Raw genomic sequence first — 13848 nt, forward strand, 5'->3', positions numbered from 1 at the left:
GTCTATTTTGGGCTAGAAATGATTCTATTTTGTGTGTACTAGTTAGGCCCATGTGTTTTGGCCTTAGGGCAGCCTAGTTAGATACTCTTCTTTAGGGTTATGTTTGTTTGGGGCTTATATATAGCCTCCTTAAGATGTAAAACGGGATTTTTAGCCAACCATTGAATTGAAATCAAAACAAAACGTTTTCTTCTTGTTCTTTCAAGAACAGATTGTGTTCTTCATAGAACCAAAATATCCTTAGTAGTTAAGCTTGTGAGTTCTACAAGATTAATTGCACCAAGAATTTCAGAGTTGTTTTCAAGAGTACTTGAAGGTAAGTTTCTGATTCTTGTTCTAAATTCCTTGCTTTCTCTCTTCAAGAGTACTTGGGGGTTATAGGGATTGTCGGGTACTTCCGTGATTGCATGCTTTCCGCTAGATCTTCCTTGTTGATTTGCAAGAGTACTTGTTAATTGGCTAGGGTCGTATTAGCGAGCGCGCCTTGCAAAGTCGCGAGCGTGCAAAGCACACCTGAAGGTCAGTGAGTTTCCAGGTGAAAGTTGCGAGCGCGCAGTGTAAAGTCGCGAGCGCGAGAAGTGCAAAATGAGAGTCAGTGTGTTTTCGGGCACAAGTCGCGAGCGCGCAGTGCAAAGTTCGCAAGCGCGAGAAGTGCAAAATGAGAGTCAGTGTGTTTTCGGGCACAAGTCGTGAGCACGCAGTGCAAAGTCGCGAGCGCGAGAAGTGCAAAATGAGAGTCAGTGTGTTTTCGGGCACAAGTCGGGAGCTCGTCATGCAATTCGCGCGCGCGCGTCGCGTTTCCCAGCCTGCGCAGTCTGTACTCTTTTGGTCATATCTCTCAATATACAACTCCGATTTGGATCATTAACACATAGAGGAACAAATAACTCTTCTATGACACTTCCTAATTCCATCATTAAATAGGGTCAAAATCAAGGTGAAGTCACTGGTTCTTTTCCAGCAAAACCTGTTTCAGCATAAACTCAATATTGCCTTCATATATTCAATTCCTCCCCTGTTTTCTCACCATTTCCAGTCCTCCCACTCAACATGAAGCAATAGATTGTCTCATTATCAACACACCACACAAATTCTCATGCAAAGAAAATGGTAAATGAAAAGAGATATCAAACCTCCACTCCAAAAAGCTTGAGCTCTTCTTTACCTTCCTTTTTCTACAATCTTTGAACTCTCTGATATGGATCCATTGGTGCTTCCTAGTGGGCTTGGATGTGTTCTTATCCCTTGTTGCTTGTTTTGGTCTAATTAATATGTAAGGGATATGGGCTCATAGTGTTTATTTAAGTTGTTTTGGGTTGGTTTTATGATGCATGCAATCTGCCCAATATCAAGTTGTTTGTTTTGGGCTAGAAATGACTTTATTTTGTGTTTTAGAGTTAAGCCCATGTGTTTTGGCCCTAGGGCAGCCTAGTTAGATGCTCTTCTTTAGGGTTATGTTTGTTTAAGGCATATAAATAGCCTCCTTAAGATGTAAAACGGGATTTTTTTGGCATAAATTGAATCTAAGGCAGAATTGTTCATGCTCTTGCATGTTCTTCTTAATTAGAGTGATTGTGAGAATTTGCTATCCTCTAATTGCATCAGGAATTAAGGTAAACTTATCAACTCGTTTGTGGCGTTTATCTTGTTCTTTGCTCGATTATTGGTGTTACCGTTTCCTTATAAACGTGGGGTGCCATAGAGCGTTTTAATCTCGATTATTGGTGTTTCCATTTCATTATAAACGTGGGGTGCCATAGAGGCGAACTTACATCTCATTCCTTTGATTCCCGATCCCGGTTCCTTATCACTCTCTTCTCCTATACACATCAGAATTCTTATAACTTATCTACAATATAGCTCAATTAGAGGTTGAATAATATAAAGCTTCAAGAAATTCTACTTACTTGGAGAAAATTGAGGTTGCCTTAACTACCATGAAAATGAATGGAGAAAGGAAGGAGATGAAGAAGATGAAGATAAAGATGAAAATGGGAAAGTGAAAATGATTATCACGGGTAGGCCATCAAAATATCAAGAAAAATGATGTGAAACTTACTAAATGGTACCTCAAGTGGCAAAAGGCTATAACTTAATACCCAAGCTTGATCTTTTAATGCAAATAAATCCTAACCCTTATACTTTGATCTTTTTCTCTCAATCAAGTAAGTCCACTTATAAACCCATTCTACCCCAACCGGGTTTGGTTCAACTCGACTCGACTCGGTAGGATGTCACACTATTGGAAGAAGGAGATCTATAGTACCCATGGAAACAGTAACCAACAATCCTATTGTTCAAACCTCATCTTTACAACTCCCTCCTACATGTAAACAGTACCTTACTGATAAAATAGATAACCTAGTCGAAATCTCCCATATCCCTGAGTCCGCTCAGATCCAAAATTCCCTTGTACCTATCCTCAACCCTTATGCTGTGTTTAAACGTAGTCCATCCCTATCTCGTCACCTCCGTCAAATTATTAGCCGTCCCTCTGTTAATATAAAAGAATATGTTCAGTCCTCTTCTCTTTCTCAGTGTGTTTTGTCATCTACCCCTGCAGAACAGTATGTTACTTTAGAGATTCCTGAACAGTTCATCTCTCAATGGAAAAAGCAAAAATATACTCACCTCCACTTTGGAACCATCCGTCTTGTCCTGTCCTATCATGGCCGACAAGGCTTACCTGTCACTGCTCGCCTATCTCTTCTAGACACTCGTTATCTTCAATATGAGCATGCTGTTATTGGTACTATTGCTACTACCCTCAACGCTGGTAGCGTAGTCCTCACTTTTTCCCCCAACTTTAACATGTCTCTTGAAGATCCACACCTAAGTACTGCCCTGAAGGTTCAAGTTCAAATTACAGGTGCAGATAGAGTTCCAGAAACCATCTCTGCCACTTTACACCACCAAATTGTCTATAGACTTCAAGATCATGCCATTAACCTGCAGACACCTGGCATCTCCCACAGTGATGCTTTGTACATCTTTGCTGATGGTGGTCCCACTCCCACTATTGTCCAAACTCCTAGGCAACTGCCTCGCGAAGAGCTTGAAAAGCTCATCCCCTCTGCTTGGATTACCAACTATGAAAAGCTTCATCAGCTCCCTCAACCTGTTCAACAACAGGATCCTATCTTTGTCTGCCAACTGGATAAATCCGTTCGGATTTCATTTCTCCCATCCAGTTCTGAATCTAGACACTCTGTCTCCATGATTCAACCAGTCAAGAGTAAACCACTCAAACATGCTCCCATCCATAGTTTTGCCCATACTGGTAAACAGATCTATGCTGCTAAGAATAATGGTCACTTCCTTTGGGATGCTGATCCCCACATGTGTGACCCTGACTGTCCTTGCAAGTATGGAGATGATGGTTGGCTTGAAGATGCCGAAGTTACCATCACCAAGATTGAATCTCAGCCTCTTCTCCGGAAGACTCATTCTTGCAATCCTTCAGCTAAGCAGCATCCTCTTAATGATGATGATGATGCTCCTCCTCCATGGATTGGCCTTCCTAAAGCCAAAAATAAACCCATGACTGAAGATCACTATCTCAAACGCTGTTTTGAGATTCTTGCAGAAGAAGGACTCCTCAAATGTCCTCCACCTCCTACTATTTGTTCTTGCTCCTTGGAAGCATATCAGACTCCTTCTGCTCCAGCACCTCCCTTGTCTTGTTGCATGCTGCAACCCGAAGACTTTCCTCCTCTGGAAACAATCCGTGATTCCACGTCAAGAGTCACAGCCAGTCCTTATGTCCGACAAACTGTTGTTCAGTCCACTGGCAACCTCCAGCCTATTTCCCCTTCAGAAGAAGTTCTCAATTGGCAGACTTCTAATGCTGTGATACGGATCCACTACCACCAACCACCTATGGAGCTCAAGGAAACAAGGACCACAACAATGGCAATCCATTAGCACTTCCTAATGGACCAATTACAAGGAGCCGTGCAAAGAAGTATGGAGCAACCATGTCCTTATATATTCAAGAACAAATCACACAAGAGCTCCATGACCTTGCTTTCAACAAGTGCTATGAAGAACTTGAAGGAACACCTAAGTTTCTCACATTAATAGAAGCACAAGTTGAGTGGGAACCATGTTTGGATAGCACGCCCATGCAAGGTGGCACACCCCAGGCCATGCAAGCTCACTGCATCTCCTTTGCGCTTCTCGCGCTCGCGCAGTGAAGGTTCGCGCTCGCGAGTGTCGCTCGCGCTCGTGCATGTTGGAATCGCGCTCGCGATTTGCGCTGCCTAACTCTCTGCCTCTCCTTTGCGCTTCCCGCGCTCGCGCAGTGAAGGTTCGCGCTCGCGAAGTGTCGCTCGCGCTCGCGCATGTTGGAATCGCGCTCGCGACTTGCGCTGCCTAACTCTCTGCCTCTCCTTTGTGCTTCTCGAGCTCGCGCACGGTAGAATCGCGCTCGCGAGGTGTGGTCGCGCTCGCGTATGTGAAGCTCGCGCTCGCGAAGGAAGCTAGTTAGCTTATTTTGTGTTTTTTTTGCTTTGTTAATGGGTTGGGCCTCCAATATTTCGGCCACCCTTGATTAATTAGCCTTATTTTGTTTAGATTTAGTCAATCTTTAGTAGATTTGGAATAGATATCCAAATCCTTAAGTTGTTATGATTTTGTTAGTCAACTCCTTAGTTGGTTTAGATTTGCTAAATCCTACTCCTTAGCTAACTCTAAATCCTCTAAGGATCTGGACCTCTTAGATTAAGTATAAATAGCTTGTTATTTTGTAATTTTCAACAATCAACAATTAATGAATTAAAGACTATTTCTTCATGCTTAGGCGTGTTCATGTTTTTAGAGAGTGTGAGATTGCATTCTTCTAATTGCATCAAGAATCAAGGTAAACTTATCAACTCTTTGTGGCGTTTATCTTATTCTTTTACTCTATTATTGGTGTTCTTGCTTCTTTAAGCTTTGGGTGCCATAGAGGGGAATTTATTCTAGATCTTTGATCTATTCCAAAACTTGTCATTGAGTTCATGAAATTTATTTTCATTGGGTTCCGCGTCAGTTTGGTATCAGAGCCAAAGATTAAGGTAAATTCTTATTTATCTTAGCTCTAGGATCTGTGTTTATTTGTTTTTCTTATTCTTATTGTTCTTGTGTTTGTTTTCTTCTTCATCTTATTCTTTTATGTTTGTTTTCTTGTTTGATCGTTTCAATTCGTTTTTGTTTCAATTAAATTTAGTAATTTCGTGCTTGTTTCAATTCTGGAAGTTTAGATCTTAAATCTTGTTGTTTAAAAAAAAAAAAAAAAGGAGTATAGAAAGAAAATTTCGTCCACCATTGAAATTGCTTGTGTGGATCTTGATTTTGTTCCTGCAACCAAGAGATTTGATCCTAATTCAAAGGGATTTTACCTTATTTTGTGGGATTTTGCCATAATTTGTGGGATTATTCCTAATCCTTAAGAGATTTGACCATATCTAGTGGGATTGTGCCTAATCCTAAGGGATTTGACCATATTTTGTGGGATTTAGTTTATCCACCATAATCTTGTGATAAAATCCAATCTTAACTACTTGTGGATAAGATAACAAAGATTAGTTGACCATATCTTTGAGATTGAGAAAATCTACTACAATCCTTGTCAAATCTAAGAATCCTACTTAAATTGGGTTGCATTAAAAAGGGAACAAGGCAGCACACCCGTGCTACACCTCAAGCACACCCGTGCTAGATCTTGCCTACCACTTGTTGGACTAGGCCTAATTACACACGCCCGTGCTCTGTTCTAGCTCTATCTTAAAATTGTGTTCTTTTGATTTTTCTTTGTTTGCTTGCTTTGTTTTGGGTAGAATTAATTAGGTCCATATTTGGTTTGCTTTGTAGTAAGCTAAATTCATACATTATATCCTAAAATTGTCTTTTAAATTCTAGTTTCTTGTTTTTGTGTGAACTTTCTATTGCTTCTATTACATTGTTAGGGTGTGTTTGCTTGTTCACTACACTCTAATTGATCATTAAAGTAGTGCATTGTTTATGTTCTTGTGCTACTGTCCATATCTTTTTTTTTTTGTCTTCTTTCTAGATTTTGTGCTTGCTTTTCATTGTTAAGTTTTATTCCTTGACTCTAAACGTGATCTTTGAGTTGGTTGGTTGAACTAAGATTCTGAAGTTCAATTGGAAGAATTGCAAGGAGTGATTCAAGAGTGTAAACACGTGAGGGAGTGAATTACCATTAACTCAAATCTTCTTGTGTTTTCTTTTGAATACTAACCATGAGCACAGGCAAATCTGGAGATGGTAATGATGGAATTCCAATTAAAGATCCTCAATTAAAACTCTTCATGGAAGCAATTCAAGGACAGTTTAGAACCTTCAATAATCTTGTCCAAGACATGAGGGAGGAATTGCAAGAGATAAAGGCTTCACAAAGCTCTAATACAACTAAAACTCGTCCACAAGCTAGATTTCAGGACCATGATGATGAAGAGAGTGAAGAGACCAATCCTAATAAACTTGATGGGGACTTGGGATCAATTAAGATGAGGATTCCAGAATTCAAAGGCAACAATAATGCTGAAGAATTCCTTGAATGGGAGAGAAAGGTAGAACAAATCTTTGAATGCCATAGCTATTCTCAAGAAAAGAAATCCCATCTTACTGCTGTTGAATTCAAAGGTTATGCCATGTTTTGGTGGGAACAATTGCTGTTGAAAAGAAGAAGGAAAGGATTACGACCCGTACCACCATGGGAGATCATGAAAGAGCTAATGCACCAAAAATTTGTCCCTACTCATTACTTTAGGGATTTACATAACAAATTAGCTAGAATGGTGCAAGGAGGAAGGAGTGTTGAAGAATACTACAAGGAGATGGAGATTTGCATGGCAAGAGCCAAGATTGAAGAGGAGGAGCAAATCACCATGTCACGTTTCCTAGGGGGTCTCAATAAAGACATTGCTGATGCTTTAGAGATGTATAGGTATGAAAGCTTAGAGGAGCTGGTAGATATGGCCATGAAACTTGAAAGACAGAAAAAGGGGAGATCCAACACCAACAAGTATTCCAACAACACATGGGGATCTAAATGGTCTAAAGAAGGTGAGAAGAAGGAATTTAGAGGTTCAAATTCTCAAAGGACAGATTCAACTTCAAAGGGTAAAGAAACTGTCCAAACTCCATTTAAAAGCAACAAAGGTACTTCTAACTCTACAACCCCTTCTAGAGAAATTAAATGCTTTAAATGTTTGGGGAAAGGGCATTATGCATCTCAATGTCCTAATAAAAGAGTTATGATTGCTAAAGATGATGGGAATATTAGTTCTGAATCTGAATGTAGTGATTATGATGATATGCCTAATTTAGATGATGATAATGATGATTCAGAAAATTTAATACTTCCTGAACATGGAGAAGCTTTGGTTGCTAGACGTGCTTTGAACATGCATGTAAAAGAAGAAAGCCTTGAGCAACGTGAGAATATATTTCACACTAGATGTTTGATTAGTGGAAAAGTGTGTACTCTTATTGTTGATGGGGGTAGTTGCACTAATGTTGCTAGTGTAAACATGGTAAACAAACTGAACTTAACTTGTCTCAAGCATCCTAAGCCTTATAGGTTGCAATGGTTAAATGATTGTGGGGAGGTGAAAGTAACTAAACAGGTACTTGTGCCATTTTCTATTGGATGGTATGAAGATGAGATTTTGTGTGATATAGTACCTATTCAAGCTGGACATCTATTGTTGGGAAGACCATGGCAATATGATAGAAGAGCACTTCATGATGGATTCCACAATCGATATTCTTTGATTCATAAAGGGAAAAAGGTGGTTCTTGTACCTTTATCACCTCAAGAGGTTTATGAAGACCAAAGAAAGATAATTGAGAGAGAGAGAGAGGTTTCGGCCTTGAGAAAAAAAGAGAGTGAGAATCTGAGATTGAGAGAACAAAAGAGAGAAAAAAGTAAGGATGAGGGAAAAGAGGCCACAAAAATAACAAAACAAATTAATGGCCCAATTGTGAGTGAAAAACAAAGAGAGGAGAAAAAGAAACAGACTTTTTATGCAAGAACTAGAGAGGTTAAGTGTGCCATTGCCTTAGAGAAGCCCATATTGCTTCTTAGGTACAAGGAAGTTTTGTTTACTGAATCTAACACTAACCTTGACAATTTGCCTTCTATGTTTGTTTCTATGTTGCAGGAATTTGATGATGTCTTTCCTAGTGAATTACCAAGTGGTTTACCACCTTTAAGAGGAATAGAACATCAAATTGACTTCATTCCTGGATCCACCATTCCAAATAGGCCTGCCTATAGAAGCAATCCAATGGAAACAAAGGAGTTGCAAAGGCAAGTGGATGAACTTATGGAGAAAGGTTTGGTGAGAGAAAGTATGAGCCCGTGTGTCGTTCCCGTGCTTCTAGTACCTAAAAAGGATGGAACATGGCGCATGTGTGTTGATTGTAGAGCAGTCAACAAAATCACAGTAAAGTATAGACACCCTATCCCTAGACTTGATGATATGTTAGATGAATTGCATGGGGCAACTTACTTTACTAAAATTGATTTAATGAGTGGTTACCATCAAATTAGAATGCAACCAGGTGATGAATGGAAAACTGCTTTTAAAACTAAGTATGGTTTGTATGAATGGTTAGTTATGCCTTTTGGACTATCTAATGCACCTAGTACTTTTATGAGGCTTATGAACCATGTATTGCGTGCCTTCTTAGGAAAGTTTGTGGTTGTATACTTTGATGATATACTCATCTATAGCAAGTCTCTTAATGATCATATTGAGCATGTTAGGATAGTGTTACAAACTTTCAGGACAGAAAAGTTGTATGCTAAACTTAACAAATGCACATTTTGTATAGATAGACTTGTATTTCTTGGTTTTATTGTGAGTGCACAGGGTATTGAAGTAGATGAGGAGAAAGTGAAAGCTATCAAAGAATGGCCAACTCCCAAATCGGTTTCTGAAGTTAGGAGTTTTCATGGGTTGGCAAGCTTCTATAGAAGGTTTGTTAAAGATTTCTCTTCAATTGCAGCACCACTAACAGAAATTATCAAAAAGGAAGTTGGATTTAAGTGGGGAGAAGAACAACAAAGGGCATTCGAAACACTAAAAGGGAAGTTAACTTCTACACCTATACTTTCTTTGCCTAATTTTGATAATACTTTTGAGATTGAGTGTGATGCTTCTGGAGTGGGAATTGGGCTGTCCTAATGCAAGAAAAGAAGCCAATTGCCTACTTTAGTAAGAAGTTGAATGGAGCACAACTCAACTATTCAACCTATGACAAAGAGCTTTATGCCTTGGTAAGAACTTTACATGTTTGGCAACACTACTTATTACCTAAAGAGTTTGTCATCCATACTGACCATGAGGCCCTAAAACACTTGAAGGGTCAAGGTAAGCTCAATAAAAGACATGGTAAGTGGGTTGAATTTATTGAACAATTTCCATATGTGATTAAATACAAGCATGGAAAAGACAATGTTGTTGCTGATGCATTATCAAGAAGATATACTCTAATTACTGCTCTTAGCTCTAAATTGCTTGGATTTGAGTATGTTAAAGACTTGTATGTGAATGATTCTGATTTTGGCAACATATATGTAGCATGTGAGCATGGAGCATTTGATAAGTTCTATAGACATGATGGATATTTGTTTAAGAACAACAAACTTTGTGTGCCTAAATGTTCTATGCGTGAATTGCTTGTGATTGAATCTCATAGTGGGGGATTGATGGGACACTTTGGGGTACATAAGACTTATGATATGTTGAATGAACACTTCTATTGGCCTCATATGATTAAAGATGTAGAGAGGGTTTGTAACTCTTGTATTACTTGTAAACAGGCCAAATCTAAGTCTATGCCTCATGGATTATACATGCCTTTACCTGTTCCTAGTTCTCCTTGGATTGATATATCTATGGACTTTGTACTTGGATTACCTAGGACTAAACGTGGTAAAGATAGCATATTTGTTGTTGTTGATAGATTTAGCAAGATGGCTCATTTTATTCCTTGTCATAAAACTGATGATGCCAATAATGTTGCTGAATTATTCTTTAAAGAAGTGGTAAGATTGCATGGGGTACCAAGAACAATAGTTTCTGATAGGGATGCAAAGTTTCTTTCACACTTTTGGAGGGTTTTGTGGGGTAAACTTGGAACTAAATTACTTTATTCTACAACTTGTCATCCACAAACAGATGGACAAACTGAAGTTGTGAATAGAACTTTAGGAACATTGCTTCGTGCTATTGTGGGTAAGAACTTGAAAACTTGGGAAGATTGTTTGCCATTCATTGAGTTTGCATATAATCGTAGCATACATTCTACCTCAGGTTTTAGCCCATTTGAACTTGTTTATGGCTTTAATCCACTAACTGTATTAGATCTTGTTCCTTTACCTTTGAATGAACTTTCTAATCTAGATGGTGAGAAAAAGGCAGAATTGGTGAAGTCTTTACATGAGAAGGCTAGAGCCAACATAGAAAAGAGGAACAAGCAATATGCTAATCAAGCCAACAAGGGCAGGAAGAAGTTAGTACTTATGCCAGGTGATTGGGTTTGGGTACACTTTCGCAAGGAAAGATTTCCCAACCAAAGGAAGAATAAGCTAGATACACGTGGAGATGGGCCATTCCAAGTCTTAGAACGCATCAATGACAATGCCTACAAAATAGACTTACCAGGTGAGTATAATGTTTCTGCAACTTTTAATATTAGTGATTTGTCTCCCTTTGACATGGATGCAGATTTGAGGACAAATCTTTTTAAAGAAGGGGGGGATGATACGGATCCACTACCACCAACCACCTATGGAGCTCAAGGAAACAAGGACCACAACAATGGCAATCCATTAGCACTTCCTAATGGACCAATTACAAGGAGCCGTGCAAAGAAGTATGGAGCAACCATGTCCTTATATATTCAAGAACAAATCACACAAGAGCTCCATGACCTTGCTTTCAACAAGTGCTATGAAGAACTTGAAGGAACACCTAAGTTTCTCACATTAATAGAAGCACAAGTTGAGTGGGAACCATGTTTGGATAGCACGCCCATGCAAGGTGGCACACCCCAGGCCATGCAAGCTCACTGCATCTCCTTTGCGCTTCTCGCGCTCGCGCAGTGAAGGTTCGCGCTCGCGAGTGTCGCTCGCGCTCGCGCATGTTGGAATCGCGCTCGCGATTTGCGCTGCCTAACTCTCTGCCTCTCCTTTGCGCTTCTCGCGCTCGCGCAGTGAAGGTTCGCGCTCGCGAAGTGTCGCTCGCGCTCGCGCATGTTGGAATCGCGCTCGCGACTTGCGTTGCCTAATTCTCTGCCTCTCCTTTGCGCTTCTCGCGCTCGCGCACGGTAGAATCGCGCTCGCGAGGTGTGGTCGCGCTCGCGTATGTGAAGCTCGCGCTCGCGAAGGAAGCTAGTTAGCTTATTTTGTGTTTTTTTTGCTTTGTTAATGGGTTGGGCCTCCAATATTTCGGCCACCCTTGATTAATTAGCCTTATTTTGTTTAGATTTAGTCAATCTTTAGTAGATTTGGAATAGATATCCAAATCCTTAAGTTGTTATGATTTTGTTAGTCAACTCCTTAGTTGGTTTAGATTTGCTAAATCCTACTCCTTAGCTAACTCTAAATCCTCTAAGGATCTGGACCTCTTAGATTAAGTATAAATAGCTTGTTATTTTGTAATTTTCAACAATCAACAATTAATGAATTAAAGACTATTTCTTCATGCTTAGGCGTGTTCATGTTTTTAGAGAGTGTGAGATTGCATTCTTCTAATTGCATCAAGAATCAAGGTAAACTTATCAATTCTTTGTGGCGTTTATCTTATTCTTTTACTCTATTATTGGTGTTCTTGCTTCTTTAAGCTTTGGGTGCCATAGAGGGGAATTTATTCTAGATCTTTGATCTATTCCAAAACTTGTCATTGAGTTCATGAAACTTATTTTCATTGGGTTCCGCGTCATGCTGTTATCCAAAACAACTATCTCAAGAACATTGATGGCAAATTAAATCAAGCATTGAAAAAGAATGATCATTTGGCTTCTTCTGTCTCTTCCTTCCGTCAGGAAGCTCAACAAATGCATGATGATCTTCTACGAAGAATTTCCAAGCTTGATAAAGAACTCAACTTTCTCATTGAAACTAATCCATCCTCTCCTATGTTTGCTGAGAAAGAAAGAGAAATTCGCCAGCTCCGACGCCAAGTTGAAGAAATTGAAAGAGATAAAATCTTACAACCTCCAGTTCCTCCACCTTCTTATCCCTTTGATTATGCATTACCTCCACCAATGTTTACTCCTTCTCCATCTCCTATAAAAATGTTCCCTTCAATAGCTGACCTTATTCCAAGAGAACCTCCCAAACCTCGAAGACGACCTTCCTCATCTTCTTTACCTTCTACCTCTTCTTCTCAAACAAGCTTTGTGCCTCCTCCAAAATCCAAAGATAAAGGCCCTGCCTTCCCACAATTTATGGCAACACCAGCTTCTGGTTCATCTAGTGATGTCGATGACACTTTCTTAGCTACTTCATCATCTTCTTCCTTTTCTCTTCCACAAGTCCTGATGAATGAACAGCCACCAATGGAACCAAAAGTAGAACATCCTGATGATCCTTTTGATGATGCACCCTTTGATCTCCCTCAAGATCAACCAGCTCCTCCTCGTCCAACAGCTGGTCCTTGGTTTACTTTTGATGATATCCCACCTGGAAAATGGCGCAGTCGCATTCTTGAATTTAATGCCTGGCTTGATACCCAGATGACTGCTCCCTATGCTAATCTGAAGAAAGTTCTTGCTGAATTCACTTCCCGCTTTACTGGGTCCCTTCGCGAATGGTTCTTTAATGGTCTTTCTGAATATGAGCAAAAGAAATTCCTTGCTGAAAGAAGTATTAGTGCTGTCCTTGTCACAATCCATAATCAATTCCTTGGCAATTATCAGTTGATTTATCAACAACGGAAACAAGAGTTTTTTGATCGAAAATGTTGTTCGTTGAAATTCCGGGATCTGGAAAAACACTATCAGCGTATGAATCATCTTTACCATGAAATCGGTGGTTATAAAGATGAGAACTTAAAACTCACCTTTATTGCATCTCTTCCTCAGCTGATTCAACCTGAAGTTCAACGATTATGTGGTCCTAATATTGCTGCCCTTAAACTTGGTGAAATTTGGCAAAATACTCTCACCGCTGTGGATCGCATGTGTGAACAACAACGCCTTTTCAAAAAGATTGCTAAAGGTGATTCCCTGTTAAAATCTGCTTGTTCTCATCCTTTCCAAACCAAGTGCAAAGATACTTCCTGTGAATGTCATCCTCGGCGTTCAAAGCACTCAAAACATTCTAAACATTCCAAGCATCAGAAGTCCATGTTCTTCCCCCGCAAGAAGAAGCACCGCTTCAGAAAGATGCGTTGGTTCAAAAGGAAGTCAAAGTCTTGCCAAAAGTCTGACAGATGTTATATCTGTGGCAAAACAGGGCATTATGCAAAGAATTGTCCCAAGAAGCCTAAACAAACTATTGCTCTTCTTCACCAACTTAAAGTTTCTTGTCCTGATTATGATTCAGATCATGATTTGGAATCTCTGTTCTCAGAAGAAGACTCGGCTTCTCCAGCAACTCTCTTTGCTCTTCCTTATTCAGATTCTGATTCAGATTCAGACACCGATTCTGATGACATGACTCCTGTCCTCACTATTGGTCCTCCTATTACTCTTAAACAGGAACCCCCAGATATTGTTTGTCCTGAATCTCCAGACTTCATCTCTTGTCCTCTATCACCACTTCCTCTAAGTCCAAATCCTTTTGATGACCTTTCTTTTGCAGAAATTTCCTATTGTTTTCCTGATATA

General features: G+C 39.7%; 1 protein-coding gene across 1 annotated transcript in view; it reads left to right on the forward strand.

Moving 5' to 3' along the window:
• The first annotated feature begins 2268 nt into the window (after window positions 1–2268).
• The window catches only part of LOC149497635 (uncharacterized), a 12249-nt gene continuing 669 nt past the window's right edge, over window positions 2269–13848 (forward strand). The window contains exons 1-2 of the mRNA XM_089719237.1: window positions 2269–3844; window positions 11957–13834. Coding sequence (XP_089575363.1) covers window positions 2269–3844; window positions 11957–13834 — 3454 coding nt within the window. The remainder of the gene's footprint in view (window positions 3845–11956; window positions 13835–13848) is intronic.

The sequence above is a fragment of the Jatropha curcas genome, chromosome 3 (genome assembly GCF_041381405.1).
Source record: "Jatropha curcas cultivar XTBG-Jc1 chromosome 3, XTBG_Jcur_1.0, whole genome shotgun sequence".
Classification (NCBI taxonomy): domain Eukaryota; kingdom Viridiplantae; phylum Streptophyta; class Magnoliopsida; order Malpighiales; family Euphorbiaceae; genus Jatropha; species Jatropha curcas.